Source organism: Engraulis encrasicolus, chromosome 24 (assembly GCF_034702125.1).
Source record: "Engraulis encrasicolus isolate BLACKSEA-1 chromosome 24, IST_EnEncr_1.0, whole genome shotgun sequence".
In the NCBI taxonomy this organism is placed as follows: domain Eukaryota; kingdom Metazoa; phylum Chordata; class Actinopteri; order Clupeiformes; family Engraulidae; genus Engraulis; species Engraulis encrasicolus.
In genome coordinates, this window is record NC_085880.1 from 46,961,579 (window position 1) to 46,987,201 (window position 25,623).

Consider the following 25,623-nt stretch of genomic DNA (forward strand, 5'->3'; position numbering starts at 1 on the left):
TTTACTGTATGACTTCACTCTATGACAAACCTTCACAAAGGTCCTTTCATACATCTAAAAATGTTCAGTTTCTTACAGACTCCCACAGCCTGTGATGCTGAATTACCAGAGATGGCCAAAGTAAAAGTGTAGAAGTAACTGAACTGAGTAACTGGTCTACAGTCACTCTACAGACCGATGTACCTGATTCTGCACTGGTTGGATCAAATTGTGGGGTAGGGGTTCTTTTTAGTTTTTTTTTTCTGTGACAACATCATCTATCCACCTCATATGGTACGATGGAATAACTGGTGTAACTGCTATGCAATATCTTGTGCTGGTGTTTTGCTTACACCATAAATTTACTTTTACTTTGGATACCTCTGCGTATTACTTTTTGTACTTGGCTCCAGCAGCACTAACCCCTTTGTGCAGAGCATATGTTATATCGTTACAGCCACCAAAATAGTAATTGCCTCGTCTTGTTTGCTTAAATCTCTCAGTAATGTAATTGTAATGTTGTTTTGATGTAGTTGAGGGTTCTTTTTACGAAAGAGTGAACGGGTCGGCGGGCCCATCTGCACAAAGAGGCTTCGAGGCTACAAGGCTACGTGGCTACAGAGACTTGATGTTTGCCTACTCTCCGCTTTGCTATTCCTGCTGTGTACAATAATTAAGAGAAGAGCAGAATCCCTCTGACACACCTGGGCAGGTGAGAGTGGAGCGAAGGTCTAGTCAGGATGCTGGCTGAGGCAACATGTTGGCAATCAGAACCCATTAGCCCAGACAGACAGGGCTGCACTGAGCTGCGCTGAGCTGGCAGAGAGTGTCACGCTGGAATCCTGTCCTCATTTGTGACTTGAGCGCTTGATGTGAGCTCTGGGGGGTTGGACACACACACACACCCTGTCTGGCCTGCCCTCTGCATACACACACACACACACACACACACACACACATCTTGCCAAGTCTTGTCTGGCCTGCGTGCCGGCCTTGCTGCCCTCGCCATCATTCACAGACACAACACACACCCACACAGACATTCACAAATACAATAAATAAAGCCACATATTAAGATTATATTGTTTTTATTCATCTAGTTAGCATGGGGTCCAAGGTCAGTCATGTATGCAAAACAATTGAAATTGCCACAATAAAGAGAAAGGCCTGTGGTGTGATTTCATGTCCTGTGGTTTGACATGCTTACGCAATGTTATGCAATTTGCTACTCAAGCCTTACTTGTTTTTTTAATTTATCCTGCAAGGATGTATGGATACCAGGCAATTTATTTGTCACTTTCACACAATTATTACAAGTAATTCAGTGAAAACATGCAGTTGTCTGCCTGTACAATTTATAGGTGTGTGTGGGTGGGCTGGGTAGTAGTATGTGTTGGGGGTGGGGGTTAAAGAACAATAGTATACAGTGTAGAAGATGTTTGTGCAGAATATTATTAATTGTATTTTACAGAAATGTGATGTCACACCAAAAAGGCACATTTTCCTCAGATACTGTAAAAACATCTAAAATGGCAAAAAAAAATTGTGGGTAATTTCACAGACCACTAACAGCTCTAAACAGTTCATTCTTTGAAGAATATAATTCCATCCATTTTTTTTTTCAAGAATTGGATTAGGCAATGTGAATTTTCTGATGCCTTTTGAGGACACTTTTGACTGCAAAGTCTTTCCCACATGTGGTACACTGGTAAGGCCTTTCTCCAGTGTGGATTCGCTGGTGCCTGATGAGGGCACCTTTATGTCTATAGCTTTTTCCACATGTACCACACTTGTGAGGCTTTTCTCCAGTATGGGATCTCTGATGGGTGATGAGGACACCTTTATATGCAAAGTCTTTTCCACATGTAGCACACTGGTGAGGCTTTTCCCCAGTATGCATTCTCTGGTGCCTGATGAGGTCACAGTTTCGTGCAAATCCTTTCCCACATGTGGTACACTGATAAGGCTTTTCTCCAGTATGGTATCTCTGATGGGTGATGAGGCCACTTTTACATGCAAAACCTTTTCCACATGTAGCACACTGGTAACGCCATTCCCCAGTATGTGTTCTCTGATGCGTGATGAGGTGACTTTTCTCTCTAAAGCTTTTTCCACATGTACCACATTGGTGAGGCTTTTCCCCAGTATGGATTCTCTGGTGTCCGATGAGATCGCTATTTCTTGCAAATCCTTTCCCACATGTAGAACACTGGTAACGCCTTTCCCCAGTATGGATTCGCTGGTGCCTGATGAGATCGCTCTTTCCTGCAAATCCTTTCCCACATGTGGTACACTGGTAAGACTTTTCTCTGGTGTGGCTTCTCTGATGGGTGATGAGGGCACTTTTATATGCAAAGCCTTTTCCACATGTAGCACACTGGTAACGCCTTTCCCCAGTATGAGTTATCTGATGCCTGATGAGGTGACTTTTCTGTATAAAGCATTTTCCACATCTATTGCACTGGTGAGGCTTTTCCCCAGTATGGATTTGCTGGTGCCTGATGAGGACACCTTTTCGTGCAAATCCTTTCCCACATGTGGTACATTGGTAAGGCTTTTCTCCAGTATGGATTCTCTCATGGATAATGAGGATACTTTTCTGTTTAAATCCTTTCCCACATGTGGTACATTGGTAAGGCTTTTCTCCAGTATGGATTCTCTCATGAATAATGAGGATACTTTTCTGTTTAAATCCTTTTCCACATGTGGCACACTGGTGTTGGTCTGTGTTATTATGAGCTGCTTGGTGTTCATATGAGAAAAGAAAAAAAAAGAAAAACAAACAAATGATTTCTGACTTCACAACTGATGAATTGAAGAATACATAATTTTGAGACATGGTAAATTGTTAAAGGACCACTTCAGTCAATTTCACAGTCAATTTCAATATGCTGTTGTATTGCTCATGCTATTCTTGACTTGTCAGTACCCGGTGATGCCACATTTTTCGGCTCAGCTCTTTCCAAGATATGAGCTATTCTAATGGGGGCAGCATTTGTTAACATTTAAAAAATAATAATAATACGGGCCTACTCCAATATTTTCCCATGAAGTACTGCTGTTTTCTAGTTGTCTGCTGATGTTGTATACTTTTGGGAATACATAAAAACCGTTTTTGTAATGTAAACAAAGCGCTGCCCCTATTACAATGACTTGAATCTCTGGAAAGTAGGAAGAAGAAGAAAAAACCTCAGGTACTGACAAGTTCAGGGTAGTGTGAGCATTACAACTGCATGTTCAAATTGAGTGACGTTATCCTATTAACATTTTTAAAAGTAATATAATGAGGTGCACATGAGGCATTTGTCATATGTAAAATTAAAATGTAAAAAAGTGACATAATATGGAGCAACAGCTGCTTTGGGCCTAGCCCATTTTTAATGTCTTCAATCCGGAGATATTTTTGGGTCATTCTCCCAGAAACGTACAGTATATTGCTGGGCATATTTTGTTGAAGTACAGTCATTTTTGCAGCTAAAAATGGTTATTTTTGGAAATTCAAAATGGCGGACCATGGAGAAGATCCCCTTTTCATGTATGAAAAGTGCAATTTTTCCAGTTAGAATTTGATGCTGGTGGTAAGTATTCAAGAAAAAGGTAACATTAGTGAATAGGTAGCATTAATTCTGGAAATCAACAACTAAAAATCTTACACAGTGTACTTTTAAGTTATGAAACTTACCTATTGGGGCCATGTCTGCATTTTGGTCCATTAGAGAAGACTCTGTTTCTCTTTTCATGTCCAGGGTTTCTTCTTTCATGTTCAGTGTGTCAGTATCATTCTCTTCCTCTTTTATCCTGTACAAATACTCCGGAAGGAAATCATCAATGTTTTCTTCTTTAATCATCTTCAGAGATATTCCTTGTTGTGATGGAGATGATGGCTGAATTGTAGAAGTGCTCTCATCACCACTAAATTGCATGACATGAGACTTCTCCTCTCTTCCATATTCATGTGACAAAAGTGGTTCTTCTTTGCAAACTGGTGTCCAAGTACGACTATCTTTCGTGTCTGCAGACAAATGCTCTGGTAGAAAGTCATAGATGTCCTCTTCCTTTATGTCATCCATGTTCATTGTGAGTTGTGATGAGCATCTATGAAGATTCTCATTCATCCAGGTTCTGGTTTAGTCAGGTCAGAGTTGTAGCCAGCAGAAGTATTTTTTTGCAGATTCCCCTGTTTAACCAAATCTTCAGCAGTCCAGATCTGATGGTACCAATTCCTTTTTTAACCAAATCTTCAACAGTTCTGTCCTGATGGTGCCAATTCCTGTTTTTAGCCAAGTCTTCTGCAGTTCTGACCTAATGGAAGTAGCCATGAGCTTTATCCCTGGGCCATTAGTAGAGGTGGAGCTGTAGACCACTCCCCTTGTTAGGTGACTAAAGGGTCTCAGCTATTAAGGTGCAAATGGGAAAGTTGTTGTGGTTTCAGGATCCAGAGGATGATAAGGGCTGAATGTGAAAAGTAATTTCAATTCTAATCAAGGGTGCCCTGCTATCCAGTCTGAGTGTTTTTTTTTTAAACTCTTACGCTACTCTAGTGACTGTAGTGTGATCAGGCCTTTCCATTGGTGATGATTGATGATTCTGCACTGGTTGGATCAAATTGTGGGGGAGGGGTTTCTTCTTAGGGTTTTCAGTAACAACATCATCCTCATATGGTACGATGGAATAACTGCTGCTATGCAATATCATGTGCTAGTGTTGTGCTTACTCCATGAATTCACCTTTACTTTGGACACCTCTACGTATTACTTTTGTACATGCACTTGGCTCCAAGAGCACTAACCAATTTGTGCAGAGCAAATGTTATATCCTTACAGCCACCAACATAGTAATCCCCAAATCTTATTTGCTTAAATCTCTCAGTAATGTAATTGTAATGTTGTTTTGATGTAGTTGAGGGTTTTGTTTTTTTTTACGAAAGAGTGAATGGGTCGCCGGGCCCAAAAGAGGCTTCGAGGCTTCAAGGCTACAAGGCTACGTGGCTACGGAGACTTGATGTTTGCAGACTTTCCGATTTGCTATTCCTGCTGTGTACAATAATTAAGAGAAGAGCAGAACCCCTCTGACACACCTGGGCAGGTGAGAGCGGAGCGGAGTGAAAGTCTTGTCAGGTCTCGTCAGGTCTCGTCAGAGTCCTGGCTGAGGAAACAAGTTGGCAATCAGAGCCCATTAGCCCAGACAGACAGAGCTGCGCTGAGCTGATAGAGAGTGTCACGCTGGAAACTGGTCCTCAGAGCTGCGCTGAGCTGGCAGAGAGTGTCACGCCCATCTGCACAAATAGGCTATGAGCCGCAGGGGTCGACCGGTGCCATCTGGGGGTGTCGGGGTGCTAGCAATGTTTTTTGGCAAGGTATATCTCCCCACTAGTAGAAAAAGCTTGATAGCAGTCATGGGGTGGTAGCGAAATCACTTTTTTCAGCTCTTGAAGTTACTACCCCCCTATAATAAATACTGTTTTTTAATATCGGCTGTATATGTAGTTATGGCTTATGTTGGGGGTATTGCCAATATCCTATACCATCGTGCTTGTTATCACTGGAAAGGGGACCTTTCAGGCTTTCATTTCAGCCCATTAATGAATCTGTCTGACATACACAGAAGCCACAGCACGTCATTAAACCAGAAATAGCTCCCATTTTCACACAAATTGTGCCAAAACTGTGCACTTTCGTTTACATCTGTGGCATGAAAGAACACCAAGGACACCAAAGTTAACAACCTCAATACTCAGGGCACACTACCGATTCAGAAAATGTATAATATGCCCATGCTATCATTTTAGTATATGTTTGTGAGAGCCTTAAATGTCACTTGTGCAACCAGCAAAAATGTCTTCAAAATAGGACCCAATAGAATGGACTAATACAATGCCGGTATCACTTTACTTAAACAAACTTTGTTTATACTGTAGTTCATATGTGAATGTACATAACATTCACAAGTTGTTAAAGTATTCAATTATTGTAGTGCAGTGTTTCTCAAAGTGGGCCGGAAGCCCCCCTAGGGGGGCGCGTGAAGTCAGAAGGTTTTTCTTTTTTAATACTTTTCTGCTTTGCCATTAAGTCACTAATATTTAGAGAACATAGGCCATACTGTACGTGTATATTAGGCTCTAATAAACTTCACGAAGGCCTATTTATTTGTTTTCATAACCATTTTGCTCGAGGGGGGCGCAGACAGACACCCTTCCTCTGAAGGGAGGAATGGCACGAAAAGTTTGAGAAACACTGTTGTAGTGTATGTGAAGAAATACAATCTAGATGGTAGGCCCTGGAATGATAGGGCATTGGGTAACACTTTACTTAAACCACTCAGATATGGTATCTCATTAACAGAATTTAGATAAATGTTCATATACAACATTTCATACAGGCTATTTCATAAACAAATAGACTGAGACCCTATACAAGGGGTTACAAGCCAATAAAGAAACATGTTGCAAAGGGAATATGTTTAATGAAAGAATAGTTTCATGCAGATTTATATTTCGTCGTCAGTACTCTTCATCTTCCATGTCATCCCCTTCATCTGAACTGTCTATGGTTGCCTGGTTTCCGCACACTCTCAGTTTACACATGTCTGTGCACCTGAGGCCATTTACCAGACAAACACAATGATGGCTAGAGCATTTTGTAGTGCAGTTGCACGAAAGAAGGTCCCGGACAGCTTGGGATATTGTCAATATTATATACAATAGCGCTTGGTATTACTGGAAAGGGGACCTTTCATTCTTTCATTTAAGTCCATTGCTGAATGTTTCTGACACACACAGAGGTCACAGCACTTCATTAAACCAGACATAGGTCACATTTTCTCACACATGTTGGCTAAACTGTTTGATTTCGTTTATCTCTGTGGCATGAAAGAACGCCAAGGACACAAAATTACACAACCTCAATACTCGGTGGACTCTGAAAATGATAATATGCCCATACAATTATTTTGTATATGTTTGTGAGGGCCTAAAATTTGACTTGTGCAACCACCAATAGTCTTCAAAATAGTAGCCAATATAGCAGGTCATTAGCTGGAAATATCAGGCCTTTTTTCCTGCCAATGTTTGTGCTGACATTCACAGAGGTCATTAAACCAATAATTTCTCGGCCCTATCGTGGCCTAATGGTAGGACACTGGTCTACTACGCGGCTGACCCGGGTTCGATTCTGAACCGTGCCCTTTGCCGACACTCCCCCATCTCTCCCTCCCAACTCGCTTCCTGTCACCTCCTTCACTGTCCTGTCTCATATAAACAAAAAATAAAGGCTTGAGAGGAGAGGAGAGGAGAGAAGACAAGAGAAGACAAGAGAAGATAAAACAGGAGAGGAGAGGAGAGGAGAGGAGAGGAGAGGGGAAGACAGAAGATGGGGTTTGAGGAGAGGAGAGGAGAAGACAAGAGAGTAGAGGGGGGTGAGAGGAGAGGAAAGGAGAGGGGATGAGAAGACAGAAGATGGGGTGAGAGGAAAGGAGAGGAGAGGACAGGAGAGGAGGTGAAAGATGTGGGTATTAAACAAGCCAAGACCACAATGTTTGTGAATATTCTTATTCATCCAGGTCATCTTTTTGATAAGAGTTTAGTTGTTAGGCAACCGGACTTCTGATAAGAGTTTAGTTGTTAGGCAACCGGACTTCTTTTGCTGCTTGAAAGACGCCTCGTCCACTGACCAAACTCACGGACCAAACTCACTTTGTGCTGCATTTAAAAGAGTTCACATGGAGTACCAGTTTGGTTGAAGGCAGTTCCCTTTTCTCTCTCATTTCCTTTGAGGAGAGGGAGAGAGAGAGAGAGAGAGAGAGAGAGAGAGAGAGAGAGAGAGAGAGAGAGAGAGAGAGAGAGAGAGATGCAATGTATACACCTTTAGACAGAAGGAATGTATGTTGCCTTTCCAGCTAAATGAAAGGCACTCCACCTCAGGATGCTGCTGTTCCCTGGAGCTCATGGAGAAGCCGGGGAGCTTCCTCCAAACAGAGCCATACCGCCAAACACAAATGTGCAATCAGAAATAAAGCTTCTGAAATGTATCTCTGTTTCTCGTCTCATTTTTGACTAGAGTGGATCTGACAGAACTGCATATCATGATGCTATGGGCATGTCATGGGTGAGCGGTTAGGGCGTCAGACTTGCATTCCAGAGGTTGCCGGTTCGACTCCCGACCCGCCAGGTTGGTGGGGCGAGTAATCAACCAGTGCTCTCCCCCATCCTCCTCCATGACTGAGGTACCCTGAGCATGGTACCGTCCCACCGCACTGCTCCCCATGAGGCGCCACTGAGGGCTGCTCCCTTGCACGGGTGAGGCATAAATGCAATTTCGTTGTGTGCGGTGCTCACTTGTGTGCTGTGGAGTGCTGTGTCACAATGACAATGGGAGTTGGAGTTTCCCAATGGGCTTTCACTTTTCACTTTTGTTTGCGCAGTGGGAAGCCATATCGTCAAACAATACAGAAAGTAACTGTGCAGATTCTATTTGCTAGATGAGCTTTACTACTGTTGCATATTCTTTGTTTTATGCTACTATGTTTCATAGTTATTTCAAAGTGGTAATTGTAGACCCATTATGTTTCAGGTTTTTCATTGCGTTGGTGTAAAGCATCAAGTGGGACGAGATCAGATAAGATCAGATCAGATAAGGTGAGATGGGATAAGACTGCATTTCTATAGAGAACATGCTATTAGCATGCTTGTGGCTAACACACACACACACAAACTCAGACACACATACACGCACACGCACACACACACAAACACACACACACACACACACACACACAGTTGGTGCCTGGGAGCCATGCTCTAGTCTCTGGTCTCTGGTCTCTGGTGTGTGTGTGTGTGTTGATGAAGGAAAGTGTGATATTGGTTGCAATTTTTAACTTGAGGAATATTTTGAATATTGAGTTATTACTGAAAACGTAGCCCTCTAAGAGACTTGAAAGTAAAGGACGCTGGTCTCGTATGCCTGCCGGTGGTCTCTCCTTACCAAACAAATGAAAGGGGGTGGCCAGCAAAAGATACAAGGCCCTTTTTGAGCTCGTCATGGCCAGCGAAAGATACAAGGCCCTTTTTGAGTCATTATGCCGTTCAAATTGCTTCTCTCTCTCTCTCGAATGCTGCCACGATTCAAAGCTGTTGTATGAATACATGGAGATTTCCAAAGGCTGAGGTGAAGGCAAATGAACTAACGGAGAACAATTAGCAGTCCCTCCAGGAAATCGCGATGTTGCAATCGCTGCGTTTTTCGCAACTTCAATGAAATCCTGCGAATTCTGCGCGAGAGTGCAACTTTGAACACTTTGAACCAATCCATGTTGCGCTGACTTCACTGACGTCGACAAACTTCCTTTCAAAAAGGATAATACAATAAAAAAATACAATAAAAAAGTAACCTAGCAATCAGTCCCAGCACTTTACTATGCATGTACAAAGTTGTCGGTGAGGGGGAAAAAACTAATAAATACGAATGTAGGAAACGCCATGTTCTCATTGCGCGTCTGCTCGCATGGTCACAGGAGGGAAAATGTATGACTAGTCTGGCATAACCAATAGGCCTACATTTTTAAAATGTGGTAGGCCTACATAAATATATAATTAACACTTCATGACAGTCATCTACATTACGCCAAGTATAGGGCTCCTACAACAAGATGTGTTTTCTTTTTTCTAAAACGGTCCACCTGCTGGACCACTTTGGTGTTTGACTTGTGCGCATACAGAAGGCAACATTTTCCCTCCGAATTGAGATGCGCAAATGCCTTGTCCACAACAAAGCAGTAATTTCCATCCTTCATTGTGAATGCTGCGTGCGTGCCTGGCCGATATAGTAATCTCTTTCGCGCAAATTGGGCTATGGCTGGATACGAGCACTTGGTGACCGTGGTGACCGTGTCGTGAAATCACTTTCGTTTAACCTGGCGCGGTCAAACGGACAAGGAACACTGAACATGAATAAATCCAGAGCAGACACGTTGGAAAGCTGTGGGAGTAGTAAGTTGGAAAACTACTTTCTGTCTCTCCCTCTCCTTCTATCTTCCTTGCGCGATTGACGGTATTGATTGACAGCTGAGACCTCCGTTCTGCAGGCGACGTGGTGTTTTATAGCCTAGATAACAATGTCTTCGTCTTTTATATGCACAAGAGCACCAAAATTAATATAATTTCTGAGCATTATTCAGCAAGCACCCTTCACAAAAGGAAATCTGTGAACTCCATCCTCGTTACATTGAATGATGATCATCAGCCGTTAATTTAAAGCCGGCTGACGGCGCGGGAGAACAAAAAAAAACCTAGGCTATGCCTTCTTTCGAAAGCGACCCCTCTCTCTGCTTTTATTTGTGTTGCTTTTGACCAGCTTGAAAATTAAACGCCGACACAGGCAGGCTATGTGTAGCAGACGAGTCGACTCACATTAACCAGGATTTCAGTCACAAGAGTTCCTGTCGCGCAGCCTCTTTAACTGGGTGGACATGCCCAATTCCGCCCGCCTACTTAGGCCTATAGTTAATTATGTATCCACTTTTTAAAGTCAGGAATGGATATCGACATGATACGAAGTTTGTATGCTTACAATTTGAAACGGTGATGACATTCAAAACAGAGTCAAACGGCCATAAACAGCATTGTAATGAAGGGTGTCCTAATGGCAGCATGAAAGAGATGGAACTTTTCACGACGACATTCTGGCTAAAAACTCGCCCTGGCAGCTTCCCTGCTTTGCCTAAGAACCAAAATTATAATATAAAAATGGAAATAATAAAAAAACACCAGAGGAATGGAATGTGGCAGTGTCCCTTACTTTCAAGCGTGGGGAAACACATTAAAAATCGCAACAAAAATCGCACCTTTCACTTCATGCCGCAACAAAATCGCAACAACACAGTAAGAAGCTCCGCAACTTTTATCGCGATTTTCTGGAAATCCTCGTGCACCATCTGGCAATTCCGACCGCGATTTTTTGAGAAAATGCCCGCGATTTCCTGGTGGGACTGAATTAGTATGCTAGGGACAAGCATGCTAAATTCTATTGTGTATGTGTGTGGAGCTGCTGGTTATATAACTTATTGTGGTAACTTATTTCCTGGCTAGTTCATTGGGTCTACTATATATTGTAATTCAAGCCAAGGATCCCTCTGAAAAAATAATAATATGAGTTTGTGATATGGTAAAACACACACACACACACACACACACACACACACACACACACACACACACACACACACACACACACACACACACACACACACATATTAAGATTAAAATCAATATCATTATCCAGTTAGCATGAGGTCCAAGGTCAGTCATGTATACAAAATAATGCCCTGTGGTGTGACTTCATGTCCTGCGGTGTCACGTACTTATGCTATGTGTTACTCAGTCCTTACTTGTTTTTCAATGTATCCTGCAAGGATGTATGGATACCAAATGATTTATTTGTCACATTTACACAATTATTACAAGTAATTCAGTGAAAAATGCAGTTGTCTGCCTGTACGATGCATAGGTGTGGGTGGGTAGTAGTGTGTGTTGGGGGTGAGGGTTGTGCAGAATATTATGAATTGTATCTTACAGAAATGTCATGTCACACCGAAAGACACATTTTCCTCAGAGACTGTAAAAACATCTAAAAATTGGAAAAAATTGGGAGATATTTCACAGACCACTAACAGCTCTAAACAGTTAATTCTTTGAACAATATAATTCCATCCATTTTTTTTTCAAGAATTGGAATGTTTTTTTAAAAAATTGTGTTATACACTTATTTGTCAACCACCCAGATACTCTGTGACAGCACAATTCCAGTGTTCCTCTGAAGAACACTGGTGTTCATTTTAGTCAAGATGAATTTTCTGATGCCTGTTTAGGTAACGTTTTTCTGCAAAGCTTTTTCCACATGTAATACACTGGTAAGATCTTTCACCAGTATGGATTCTCCGGTGCTTGTTGAGATCATACTTATGTACAAAGCCTTTTCCACATGTGGCACACTTGTAAGGCTTTTCCCCAGTATGAATTCGCTGATGGGCGATGAGGTTACTTATCTGTGTCATGCTTTTCCCACATGCATTACATTGGTAAGGCTTTTCTCCAGTATGAGTTCTCTGATGCTTGATGAGGGTACTTTTTTCTGTAAAGCGTTTTCCACATCTATTACACTGGTAAGGCTTTTCCCCAGCATGGATTCTCTGGTGCCTGATGAAATCACACTTTCGTGCAAATCCTTTCTCACATGTGGTACACTGGTAAGGCCTTTCTCCAGTATGGTATATCTGATGGGTGATGAGGGAACTTTTCGCTGCAAAGCCTTTTCCACATGTAGAACACTGGTAAGGCCATGTCCTAGCATGAGTTCTCTGATGCTTGTTGAGGGCACTTTTCTGTTTAAAGCCTTTTCTGCATGTAGCACACTGGTGAGGCCTCTCTCCAGTGTGGATTCTCTGATGGGTGATGAGAGCACTTTTCTCTGCAAAGCCTTTTCCACATGTAGCACACAGGTAAGGCCATTCCCCAGTATGAGTTCTCTGATGCTTGATGAGACCATTTTTCTGTTTAAAGCCTTTTTCACATGTAGTACACTGGTAAGGTCTTTCTCCATTGTGTGTTCTCTGATGGGTAATGAGGGCACTTTTATGTTTAAATCCTTTCCCACATGTGTCACACTGGTATTTGTCTGCGTTATTGTGCGCTGCCTGGTGTTCATCTGAGGAAAGAAAAGGAAGAAAAACAGATAAATGAGTTTTGACTTTACAGCTGATGAATTGTATCGATAATTTTCAGACATGGTTAATAGTCTTTACATACTGAAAGTCTATGGACATTCCTTCAAATGTTCTCATACTGTTCTCATAACCATTCGCAACTTATGCACTGACATATTCAGCTCAATATTTTAAAAAGTAATATAATGAGGTGCATGCGAGGCATTCGTAATGTAATAAATATTAAAGTTGTAAAAAGTCTGAGGACAAAATATGGAGCAACAGCTGTTTCGGGCCCAGACCATTTTCAATGTCGTCAATCTGGAGATTTTGGGTCATTCTCCCAGAAATGTACATTACCTGTTCTAGGCATACTTTGTTGATTTAAATGTGTGCAAGCCAAATAAATGATACAATCAGTCACATGGGTGTATCATTGAGGTTAATGTTGAAAGGAATATGATTCATGACTTGGTTGTCTGTTTATTTTTCAATGTTTAATTCTTATTTGTAGGCACCCTCCCCCTAGTGGCCACTGGTGGCCCACCACCCAATACAGGACAAAAAACATGTACATAATATACAATGTTGTGCGTGAACGCGTTCAAAAGAACGCGTTCATTGAACACGCTAATTTTTTCGTGAACGTTGAACTGAACGCAACACATTTTTTAATAAAGAACTTGAACGTGAATTAGTTCACATTACTTGTCATGAACGGCATACATCACTGTAAATGAACGTTGGAATTTGTTTTTCATTGAAAGCTGAGTGACATCTGTTTTCTCTTTTGAAGCGCAACGAGAGAAAGTTCCGCCCTTCTCTCTATCGCTGGTGCCGCTTGTATCATCAGTGAGAATTTCTTTTGACATCTCTGTGCGCAATGCATTGCGGGCAACGTATTGTCCGGCTGAGAATAGTTGGATAACACAGGCTAAAGCCGGGCATACACTGTGCGATATTTTCACTCGTGGGTATTAAGCTCCTGCTCACACTGCACGATGGAATCTCACCATTTAAAAGTTCACATCTCACGACTCACGCCGTCACACTATACGAGCCGACAGTCGGATGCGAGCCAAATGCTTCCACTGTGCGCCGCGAAGGTTATGTTTCCCCGGTCTGCAGAGGAGGGAACATGTGCACCTGAGGTGGAGATGAGGTCGCGCTCATCAGCGAATCGCACGGCCCTATTCATTTGTGCATGTGAAGTGTCAGATCGGGTCGTAGCAATACTTTAACTGTGCGATTTACGCACGAGCCACGACCAGGATTTCAAACAGTTTTGATTTTCTTGCGACCCTGCGATTGCACGATTGTGTGGCGAAATCGCTTTCTTTACCCCATGTACACTGCACGATACGAGACTCACGATTGACCTGCGATTGAGCAAGAAATCGTGCCGACTCCCGAAAAGTCGTGCGAGTGCCAAATCGTGGCGAAATCGTGGCAAAAGTCGCACAGTGTAAGCCCAGCTTTAGTTATTGCTGCTTACGCACGACGTTACCCATGATGAGTTGCGTCTGAGAGAGAGAGCGCGCGCGAGAGAGAGCAAGAATCAGCCAGACCAAGCGCTGCATTTAAAATGTGGTTCGTGGAAAGGATGGCACGGAGACAGACACCGATTATCCTTATGAACATTTAAACCACCTGCGCAGCAAAAACAGTAAGGACATCCACAACGTCCTGTTCGAATTTGAAACGGCACTTTGAGTTAAAACATCCATCCTGTGTGAATGCATTTGGCCACTACATGTGTTATAAGTGTGTCACATAAGTTTCCTTAAAAATAGGCTATAGGCATATTCGTGCAATTGACTTTTGCCTTCATTAGGTCTATCTTCATTCAAAAGTTTTGCCCATGTAAATGAATTCATACACAAACAGATAGGCTATATAATATCATATAAAATTATATACATATTTCATGTTATACATATTATTTATTTATTTATTTATTGAAATGCTAGACTTCATTGAACTAGGTTAGAACTGGTCTACCTTGTCTGTACTGCATGCTGCAAGTTTCATCACCTGGTATGAAACCCACAATTGCAGCGTCATGAGCAAATGTCTAATCAGTTTCAAAGAATGTATGATTTCTCGTGGTGTGAAAAAAGTAGGCCTATTTATTTGAATATTGCACGAAAAAAAAAGAACTGAACTGAACTTTGAACTAGTTCACAATTAAAATTGGGAACTTTGAACGTGAACTGTTCACTTTGAGCATCTATGAACTGAACTTGAACTAGTTCAGAAAATCTGTGAACTGGCACAACAGTGATAATATATAACTGAAGTTGGGTGGTGCTTGAAAATAGATTGGTTGCTCAATGAATTTGTATTAGGGCTGCACGATATATCGAAAATGTATCGATATCGCGATGTACACGTATCGCAAAAGTTGTGCACGTATAAACAGTTTTTAAACAGGACATTTTGTGAGAAGGTTAAAAAATGCATTAAAAATGTTGACATTTTACGTTGATGCTGTGTATTTGCCACGTTTTTTCCTAATAAAAAATAATGTTGGCAATAAAACATTGCTCTCAGTTGTTTTATACATGATTAAGTGTAGAATGGCAAATAGAGAGGGGAAAGTATATGTATATATTAAACATTGCGAGTAATATCGATGTCGCTGTATACAGTCATGTTATCGTGTATCGCATATTTTTCTAATATTGTGCAGCACTAATTTGTATTAACCCTTTTGCCGGCGGCACGCTTAAATTCACATAGGCTTTTCAGACGTAAGCTTAACCTGGAACTAGTGAGAATGTTTAGAATGAATGAGCAATGGCTGCATGTCTCAAAGACACCAAGCATTAAGCAATACACGGTTCAAAGTAGAGGCACACACACCAACCATTTAGTTTCCCCGACTACACTGCTTAATATTTAAAGGTGCACTGTGTAATATTTTATTGTCTTTCCAGAATGCATGCTGCCCATTCACAAATGTAATTTTTTCACAAAGACTTACCACACAATCAAGTTCTAAGTATTCGTTATGACCTGCAAATTTTTGCTTTTCATACATGACAAGGAGGAGATTCTCCATTGTCCTCCATTTTGAATTTCTAGAAATAATCCATTTAACCAGACTACACCGCACTTTTGATTAAAAGTTGTCCAACATAAACAAACGAAAAATGTCTGCACTTAGATCCTCTTTGTGCTCTTTAATTAAGATAACAAATAAAAGAACAAAAAGAGGATTTAAGTGGGCAGGCCTCTTGTCTTATCATATCAGAAAATATTCATGAAAATATCACATTTTGCAATAAGCATCATAGTTGCAATAGCTGCTCTGGCCACCAACCTACACAATGCACCTTTGCAGCTATGCTGCTCATTGAAACTGTGCTGTCTATTACCACATTTTATGTTTTCGTGAATATTTACTAAATAATAAACCAATATTTACTAGTATAACCAAAGTGTGGTAAGTGTTGCAGCTAAAGAAATCTATTTCTGGAAATTCAAAATGGCGTACCATGGAGAAGATTTTTTATGTATGAAAAGTGCAATTTTCCCAGTCATCCTGAATACTTACATGAAAAAATGAACATTTTTGAATGGGCAGCATGAATTCTGGAAATAAACTACAAAAAATATTACACTATAATATATTATATAATATATATAGTATACACAAAATATTGAACCCTATCCAGACCATGGTGGTGGTGGTGGTGGTGGGGGGGAGGGTTAAAAAGTGCCCACACCAACTTTGATGTCGTGTAACTCCTGTTGTGATTGTTGTTGCCATGGCAACAGTTTTCTGCCAGGTACGCCTGACCAAAAATCACTGATCTAAGTCTCATCACTTTTCATATTTTTTTTACATTTCCATTAGCATCAGACACCCGTGTGAACATTTTAAGTGGTCTGATGCAAATAATAACCAAAATTGATGTGCATTACCCAAGTTAGATGGAAAATACATTAAGGTAAGGAAGAAAAATCCGCACTCACAAACTGCGTCTCATTATTTATTGATATTACCACCATGTCCAAAAAGTAAACGCACTGATCAAGGCTTGATAGCCGAAACGCGTTTACTTTTTGGACATGGTGGTAATATAAATAAATAATGAGACGCAGTTTGTGAGTGCGGATTTTTCTTCCTTAAATTGATCCATTTTATCGCGTACCCAAAGACTTTTTCCAAGAAGTTGAGCGCATCCTTTGCCTAAACTTGAAAAACATTAAGGTGACATTTTGGGCAATAAAATCAGGAAATGACGTCTTAATGACGTCATAATATCCAATAATGACACCAAACTGATGCCGTTCAAAAGAGCCCAAAGTATGACTATCTTTCGTGTCTGCAGTCAAATGCTCTGGTAGAAAGTCATAGATGTCCTCTTCCTTTATGTCATCCATGTTCATTGTGATGAGTATCTATGAAGATTCTCATTCATCCAGGAACTGGTAGTCAAAGGCGCAGAGTTGTAGCTAGCAGAAGTATTTTTCGCAGATTCCTGTTTTGAACCAAATCTTCAGCAGTTCTGACCTGATGGTATTAATTCCTGATTTATTAGCCAAGTCTTCTGTATTTCTGACCTGATGGAAGAAAGAATCTTTATCCCTGGGCCACTAGTAGAGGTGGAGCTGTAGACCACTCCCCTCGTTAGGTGACAAACTGTCTCACCCATCAAGGTGTAAATGGGAGAGTTGTTGTGGTTTCAGGATCCAGAGGGTGTTAACGGCTATGAATGTGAAAAGTCATTTGCATTCTCATCAAGGGTGCCCTGCTATCCAGTCTGAGTGTTTTTTTAACTGTTAGGCTGCTGTAGTGGCTGTAGTGTGACCAGACCTTTCCACAAGTTATATGGATTCTCTTTGCTGTATGACTTTCACAAAGGTCCATTCATACATTTAAAAATGTTCACAGTTTCTCTTTTTTTAATACTTTTTTGCAAGTTTATTCAGGTCAAAATTTTCAACTGATCATTTGTAGGTTCAACTTGCAGACATTTTCTCTTTTTGGAATTTTGGAAGTATTGTTTTGAGATTTCCGTGGTTGAAGTCTCCCAAGACCACTGTGAAGGCATCTGGGTGTGCATCTTGTTGTTCACTGATGCCCCGATGCAGCTCGTTCAGTGCCTCGCTTCTGATGCCGTTGTTGTTGCTGGGGGCGAGATATACTGCGACTAATAGGATAGCGGATATTTCTCTGGGTAAATAGAAGGCTCGGCACTTGATGATCATGAACTCCACTAGTGGAGAGCAGTGCCTCTGTACCACCGTAGCATTATTGCACCAAGCATCATGTGTGTAAACACACATTCCTCCACATATTCATATCAGAGCCCATTAGCCCAGACACAAAGAGCTGTGCTGCACTGTGCTGGCAGAGAGTGTCACGCTGGAATCTGGTCCCCAGAGCTGAGCTGGCAGAGAGTGTCACGCTGGAATCTGGTCCCCAGAGCTGAGCTGGCAGAGAGTGTCACGCTGGAATCTGGTCCTCAGAGCTGAGCTGGCAGAGAGTGTCACGCTGGAATCTGGTCCTCATTTGTGACTTGAGAGCTTGATGTGAGATCTGGGGTGTTGGGCACACACACTGGGCCAAGCCCTGCCTGGCCTCCCATCTCAACACACACACACACACACACACACACACAGACACACACAGACACACACAGACACACACACACACACACACACACACACACACACACACACACACACACACACACACACACACACACACACACACACGCAAACACACACACACACACACTGGCCTGCCTGCCTGCCTGCCCTAACCACCATTTACAAACACAACACACACACCCACACACATATTCACAAATAAAATAAATAAATAAATAAATAAAGACACATATTACGATAAAAACAATGTCTTTATCTAGTTAGCATGAGGTCCAAGGTCAGTCATGTATACGAAAGGATTGAAATGGCCACAATGCAGAGAACGTCCTGTGGTGTGACTTCATGTCCTGCGGTGTGACACGCTTATTCAATGTTATGCAATCTGTTACTCAATCTTAACTTGTTCTTTAATGTATCCTGCAAGGATGTATGGATACCAGGTAATTCATTGTCTCTTTCACACAATTATTACAAGTAATTCAGTGAAAACATGCTATTGTATGTCTGTACGATGCATAGGTGTGTGTGGGTGGGTGGTAGTGTGTGTTGGGGATGGGCGTTAAAGACCAATAGTAGAAATTGCATGGGAAGATGTTTGTGCAGAATATTATTGATTTTATCTTACAGAAATGTGATGTCACACCGAAATACACATTTTCCTCAAAACATCTAAAAAATGAAATTTCACAGACCACTAACAGCTCTAAAGAGATTATTCTTTGAACAATATAATTCCATCCATTTTTGTCAGGAATTGAATTTTTTTTTTTTTTTAACAATTGTGTTACACCCTTATTCGTGAACCACCCAGATGCTCTGTGACTGTTCTTAAGACAGGACTTGTGCGCTGGTGTTTAATTTAGGCAATGTGAATTTTCTGATGCCTTTTGAGGGTACTTTTTTGTGCAAAGCCTTTTCCACATTTAGTACACTGGAAAGGTCTTTCCCCAGTATGGGTTTTCTGATGCTGCAAGAGGTGAGGTTTCTGTGCAAAGCTTTTTCCACATGTACCACACTCATACGGCTTTTCCCCAGAATGAATTCGCTGATGGATGAAGAGGGCTCTTTTATGAACAAAGCCTTTTCCACATGTAGCACACAGGTAAGGCCATTCCCCAGTATGGATTGGCTTGTGCCTGATCAGGGCACTTTTCTCTGCAAAGCCTTTTCCACATGTAGCACACTGGTAAGGCTTTTCTCCAGTATGGCATCTCTGATGGGTGATGAGGGCACTTTTCTGTGTAAAGCCTTTTCCACATGTAGCACACTGGTAAGGCCTTTCCCCAGTATGAGTGATCTGATGCTTCATGAGGGCACTTTTCTGTGTAAAGCCTTTTCCACATGTAGTACATTGGTAAGGCCTTTCTCCAGTGTGGATTCTCTTATGGATAATTAGGGCACTTTTATATTTAAAGCCTTTTCCACATGTGGCACACTGGTGTTGGTCTGTGTTATTATGAGCTGCCTGGTAATCGTCTGAGAAAAGAAAAAGAAGAAAAGCAACCAAATGAGTTTTGACTTCACAACTGACGAGGCATACTTTGTTGATTTAAATGTGCACAAGCCAAATCAATTATAAATTATAAATTAGTCACAAGGATGTATTATTGAGGTTAATGTGAAAGGAATAATGATACATGAATTGGTTTTGATCTGTTTATTTTTCAGTTTTTAATTCTTATTTATAGGCGTATTCCCTTCAGATATTTTTTCCACGTTACTGATATTGCAACCTATCACAATTTGGTGTGGTATCAGTATGCAAACAGCTATACAATAAAATTAAAATCAGCTTAGCAAATTGCGATGTTTGGGCTTGCAGTTGTTGGCGGTAGTCTACAGTAGATAATAATAGCCTTATCCCGGGTGTTTTGTGGAACTAGATGTCATTGCACAGTTCTTTAATGAGTCATGAAGCTTATCTGGATGCTTTTTGTGACATGAAAAACTATTATACTCTGTATTTATGTGACCAACACAGCTAACTTTCGGAAACAAAACTGTTTTGTTTCAGTTGATGCAATGTCTCGTCTGAACATAGTGGATAAAGACATTTAGTGGCACACTATTTTTAAGCACACTTAATACCTGGCCAAATCTTCAATTAGCAAAATAGATTGAAACCATAACCCCCAATAACCAATATGTAATGTGTAACACATCACGTGGTATGTCTGGCCAAGTTTCTGCCAAGATATGAGATTTCATGTCAGGGATTTCGCATTGTATGGATGAAAATCCGTTTTTAATGAAGTGTTATTATTCTTTTTTTATCAAATAGGCCACAACGGGTCAAGTTCAATACTTTGTCGGATACAACGCATTGCAGTATTGCCGCGCCCCAAGGTTGCGTCAGCTCACCATTTTTGTTTACTTCATACACTAATGATTGTGTCAGTTCCGGGCCAAATCAGTATATTACTAAATTTTTGGACGATACTGTTATTCTTAGCCTGCTCTCTAAACATGGTAATGATAAGGTTAACAGCCACCAAACAGCTATAGATACATTTGTTGATTGGTGTGATTCACACTTCCTACACATCAACACTAAAAAAAAACAGTAGAGATGGTGGTAGACCCCAAATCCCTCTGTGGCCAGGCTACAGTGGCTGTGCATGGCCAGGCCATTGAACAGGTTAAGACTTTTAAGTACCTGGGTGTACACATAGACAGCGACCTTAGCTGGCACACCCAGGTCACCAATGTCTGTTCTAGGACACACCAGCGTCTCCATTTTTTGCGCAGACTTAGAGTCTTTGGAGTTTGTAAAAACATAATGTTAATCCACAATAGAGTCTGTTCTCCGTTATGGGATTACCAGCTGGTTTTGCAATCTCACAGTTATCACAGTAATCTCAAGACTTATTAAAACGGCAGGTAAGATTATGGGGGTAATGCCCCCCCTTAACCCGCAAGAGCTCTTTGAGCAGGCCGCTATCACTCAGGTGAATGCCATTGTAGCGGATGGTGATCATGCACTAAATGGGGAAAAACATGCATCTGAACTCTGGGAGGAGGCTCAGACTCCCTTGGTGCAAATATAATAGTTTTTAAAATTCCTTTATAGCTCATTCAATCAAGCTACTGAATAAACAGGGAATAAGAGAGATTGAGTGGGACAAAATGGACCTCTGTAGCAAGTGTTGGTCCTGCTGGTGAGAATGGAGACTAGGGTAAGAGCTGGGATGTGAGATATGTAGACATGAATATCCTTGTTTTTACTATTGTTTATGTAAGTTATGGAATGGATGTAACCTAGTTATTTATTACAGGGTGAAGGTGGGGTTGGTTGTAGGACGGTGTGTGTGTGTGTGGGGGGGGGGGGGCATGTATGGACATCCAGTGATTCTGAGAATGTACACTGTTTTTCTTGTGAGTGAATTCTATTGTTTTACTCTTGTTTGCTTTTTTGTGTTGGTGTCATGTGTCCTGTGTGTTTTATGTGTTTTATGATGCTGCAACCTCCCTGTCTCCAAAGCAAATTTCTCCTTCGTGGAGACTAATAAAGAAACCTAACCTAACCTAACATAATTGTACCTGAATAGAGAATGGTGTTATCTCAGCTCTTCTTGCCACACAGCATTTTGGCGCATGCACAGCATTGCACACAAACGTGTTTACAAGATTCGCCTATACAAGATCCAAGCAGAGGCGCACACACCAACCATTTAGCTTTCCCAATTACACACCATAATATTTAAAGGTGCACTGTGTAATATTTTACTGTCTTCCCAGAATTCATGCTGCCCATTCACAAATGTTACCTTTTTCACAAAGACATACCACACAATCAAGTTGAAAGTATTCGTTATGACCTGGGCATTTTCATTTCTCATACATGACAAGGAGGATTTTCTCCATTGTCTGTTTGAATTTCTAGAAATAATCCATTGAGCCAGATTACACCACACTTTTGATTAAAATTTGTCAAGCATAAGATTATAAACAAACTGAGAAGAGAAATGTCTTCACTTAGATCTTCTTTGTGCTCTTTAATTAAAATAACAAATGAAAGAACAACAAGGAACATCTAAGTGGGCAGGCCTTTTTTTGTTATTTTATCACAGAATTTACAGAAATATACATGTATAGCTTCAAAAGGTAGGCTACTGTTCTTTGGTCATATCAGAAAATATTAATGAAAAGGTCACATTTTGCAATAAGCATCATAGTTGCAATTCCCACTCTGGCCACCATCCTACCCTTCATGCTACACAGTGCACCTTTAAGGACGTTCTAGTTTTTAAAAGGTACACCAGTGATGGTACAAGAAGGAGATACCCTGAACTCCGCCCACACAATGTAAATGGATGTGCTCAAGTTTGGGTCTCCTAAGGGGGCGTTGTCCCCCCTTCTTCTTCTCTTACTGTTGCGTTTGGTGGCAGCTGACAAGGGTTGCGTATTACCGCCATCCAAAGGGCTGAGGTGGGATTCGTAGTCTGTGAAGAGGCGTGGCGGAGACGGATGGGATGGGACGCGTCGCTCATGGTAACTGTCTGCCCTATAGGCCTAGTAATCCCAGTTGACATTCACGTTGTTTTCATTGTACATTTATTGTAATATCCTGTCATATATATAGGCCTATAGCCTAGGCCTAGTATTTATTTATTTGTGCATGGAAGTCCTTGTATTGTGCACAACCCTTCCAGGTGTAAGGCAGAAAAACTTGATCAATATGAAAAGTTCATTAAACATCGCACACTGGATACTTCTTTTGTATTTTTCCCCCTGAGCGAGCAACGTGTTTCGCACAGTGCGTCTTCAGATTAGCTCTTATCCCAGTGCGTCTTCGGGAACCTGAAGACGCACCGGGCGAAACGCGTGCTTTGAAGAGGGGGGGAGAACAGTAGGGCCTAGGCCTACACAGTGTGCGGTGTTTAATGCACTTTTCGTATTTTGGTTTATGCAACTCCAGGTAGATATCAGTTGCTTGCAGTAGCCTAACTGTTGCAGTTGTCAGTGAAGCCACATTAGTTGTCCCCTTTTTTGGCTAGGCAGTGAGGAAATAGGCCTATTCGCGAGAAGTCTGTAACACTTTACATGGGACACCATATGTGTATGAAATAGCCTACTAAAGAGATGTCAAGGCTATAACCTAGGCCTACAATTTGAAACGGTGATGACATTTAAAACCGAGTCAAACGGCCATAATCGCTAGACAGCATTGTAATGTAACGGCAGCTGGAAAGAGATGGAACTTTAATTTCACGACGACATTCTGGCTTCAAACTCGCCCTGGCCGCTTCCCTATTTAACTTTAGGACTAAAATTATTCAACCGTTTCCACAGCAACGACCAAACTAATCACAGTTCCTGCAGCAGTAAAGCCAGGACTGCAAGTGTGAGCGAAATCAGCACAACAGGCATATAAAGGAATAATAAACAGTAGGCCTAACGGAAATACCCTGACCTGAAAAGTGCGCGGAATTGGGAGCCTTTTGTCGGTGAATTGCGCTGAAGCTAGCCTACATTGTGAACATGCTGGACGTTATCGCCAAAATTACGATAGAAAGAGCAACCAATGTTATGTAATATTGCTAATTACTTCATCTACACAGTTGCTGCTACCCAAAAATATACGATGGCATAATTAAATAGTAGGTAGGCCTATGTGAAACACACCTGTGTTCCGTCTTTGGATGATGTGCAATGAATAAGACACACAACACAAACCTATTTCACCCCTTTGTTTTATTTCAAGGTGGAAGTGTCGAGGAGGACACACGTCAATTTGCATTTTGACATCCGAAATCTGAACTGTCATCCAAGGATTCAATCCCACAAATGCACTCTAGAGGCGTAATTCACTCTCAAACTCGGATGGTCTCCTAAAGGGGCGTTCACCTGACGTCACGGGATACCGGAAAACAACGAGCCTGACTTATCTCCTTCTTGTACCATCACTGGGTACACTGTGCAGGAAATGGACAAACAAAGTATTGCGACTATACAGCTCATTGAAACTGGGTTGCATATTGCCAATTTTTTTTTTTTTTTTTCATGAAAGTTTGCCAAGTAATAAACTAATAATTTCTAGTAAGGCCCAAGTAGAGTCATTTTTGCAGCTAAAAATGGCTATTTCTGGAAGTTGAAAATGGCGGACCATGGAGAAGATCCCCCTTTTCATGTATGAAAAGTGCATTCTTTCCAGTCATAATGAATAGTTAGAATTTGATGCTGGTGGTAAGTATTCAAGAAAAAGGTAACGTTAGTGAATAGGTAGCATTAATTCTGGAAATCAACAACTAAAAATCTTACACAGTGTACTTTTAAGTTATGAAACTTACCTATAGGGGCCATGTCTGCATTTTGTTCCATTAGAGAAGACTCTGTTTCCTTTTTCATGTCCAGTGCTTCTTCTGTTTCCCTTTTCATATCCAGGGCTTCTTCTTTCACGTTCAGTGTGTCAGTATCATTCTCTTCCTCTTTTGTTCTGTATAAATACTCCGGAAGGAAATCATCAATGTTTTCTTCTTTAATCATCTTAAAAGATTTTCCTTGTTGTAATGGAGTTGATGGCTGAATTGTAGAAGTGCTCTCATCACCACTAAATTGCATGACATGAGACTTCTCTCTTCCATATTCATGCAAACTGGTGTCCAAGTACGACTATCTTTCGTGTCTGCAGACAAATGCTCTGGCAGAAAGTCATAGATGTCCTCTTCTTTTATGTCATCCATGTTCATTGTGTGTTGTTATGAGCATCTATGAAGATTCACATTCATCCAGGTTCTGGTAGTCAAAGGGTCAGAGTTGTAGCCAGCAGAAGTACTTTTTGCAGATTCCACTTTTTAGCCAAGTCTTCTGCAGTTCTGACCTAATGGAAGGTAGCCAGGAGCTTTATCCCTGGGCCACTAGTAGAGCTGGAGCTGTAGACCACTCCCCTCGTCAGGTGACAAAGTGTCTCACCCATCAAGGTGTAAATGGGAGAGTTGTTATGATTTCAGGATCCAGAGGGTGTTAATGGCTATGAATGTGAAAAGTCATTTGAATTCTACCAAGGGTGCCCTGCTATACAGTCTGAGTGTTGTAGTAACTGCTAGGCTACTGTAGTGGCTGTGGTGTGACCAGACCTGACCACAGGTTACATGGATTCTCTTTACTGTATGACTTTACTTAATCACAAACTTTCACAAAGGTCCTTTCATACATCTAAACACGTCTCAGTTTCTCACAGACTCCCACAGCCTGTGATGCTGAATCACCAGAGATGGTAAAGTAACAGTATAGCAGTAACTGCACTGAGTAACTGGTCTACAGTCACTCTACAGACCGATGTACCTGATTCTGCACTGGTTGGATCATATTGTGGGGGAGGGGGTT

The 25,623-nt window shown here is 41.3% G+C and overlaps 2 protein-coding genes across 2 annotated transcripts; both read right to left on the bottom strand.

The window, feature by feature from the left end:
- Positions 1 to 5,196: 5,196 nt before the first annotated feature.
- On the bottom strand, positions 5,197 to 13,045 carry LOC134441125 (zinc finger protein 239-like). Its single transcript, XM_063191313.1, has 4 exons — positions 13,033 to 13,045; positions 12,319 to 12,674; positions 11,877 to 12,243; positions 5,197 to 5,231 (listed from the first exon to the last, which is right to left on the bottom strand). Exons 1-4 carry the CDS (start codon positions 13,043 to 13,045, stop codon positions 5,197 to 5,199), a joined length of 771 nt encoding a protein of 256 aa, XP_063047383.1.
- Positions 13,046 to 18,557: 5,512 nt separating this feature from the next.
- LOC134441790 (gastrula zinc finger protein XlCGF7.1-like) lies at positions 18,558 to 24,798 on the bottom strand. Its single transcript, XM_063192196.1, has 2 exons — positions 24,588 to 24,798; positions 18,558 to 19,758 (listed from the first exon to the last, which is right to left on the bottom strand). The coding sequence occupies exons 1-2, from the start codon at positions 24,781 to 24,783 to the stop codon at positions 19,157 to 19,159; spliced, it is 798 nt and encodes a 265-aa protein (XP_063048266.1). The 5' UTR covers positions 24,784 to 24,798; the 3' UTR covers positions 18,558 to 19,156.
- Positions 24,799 to 25,623: the final 825 nt, after the last annotated feature.

What these genes read in the sequence shown, in the direction of transcription:
- LOC134441125 (XM_063191313.1), bottom strand. An exon ending in ACAAGCATCAGAGAACTCAT is followed by an intron (nt 12,244 to 12,318) that starts GCTAGGACATGG and finishes ATCACCCATCAG; the next exon opens with ATATACCATACTGGAGAAAG. An exon ending in TGGTGAAAGATCTTACCAGT is followed by an intron (nt 5,232 to 11,876) that starts GTATTACATGTG and finishes ACTCTCTGCCAG; the next exon opens with CTCAGCGCAGCTCTGAGGAC.
- LOC134441790 (XM_063192196.1), bottom strand. Translation starts at nt 24,783, where the DNA reads ATGATTAAAGAAGAAAACATTGATGATTTCCTTCCGGAGTATTTATAC. An exon ending in TGCAGACATGGCCCCTATAG is followed by an intron (nt 19,759 to 24,587) that starts GTAAGTTTCATA and finishes ATTACCAGGCAG; the next exon opens with CTCATAATAACACAGACCAA.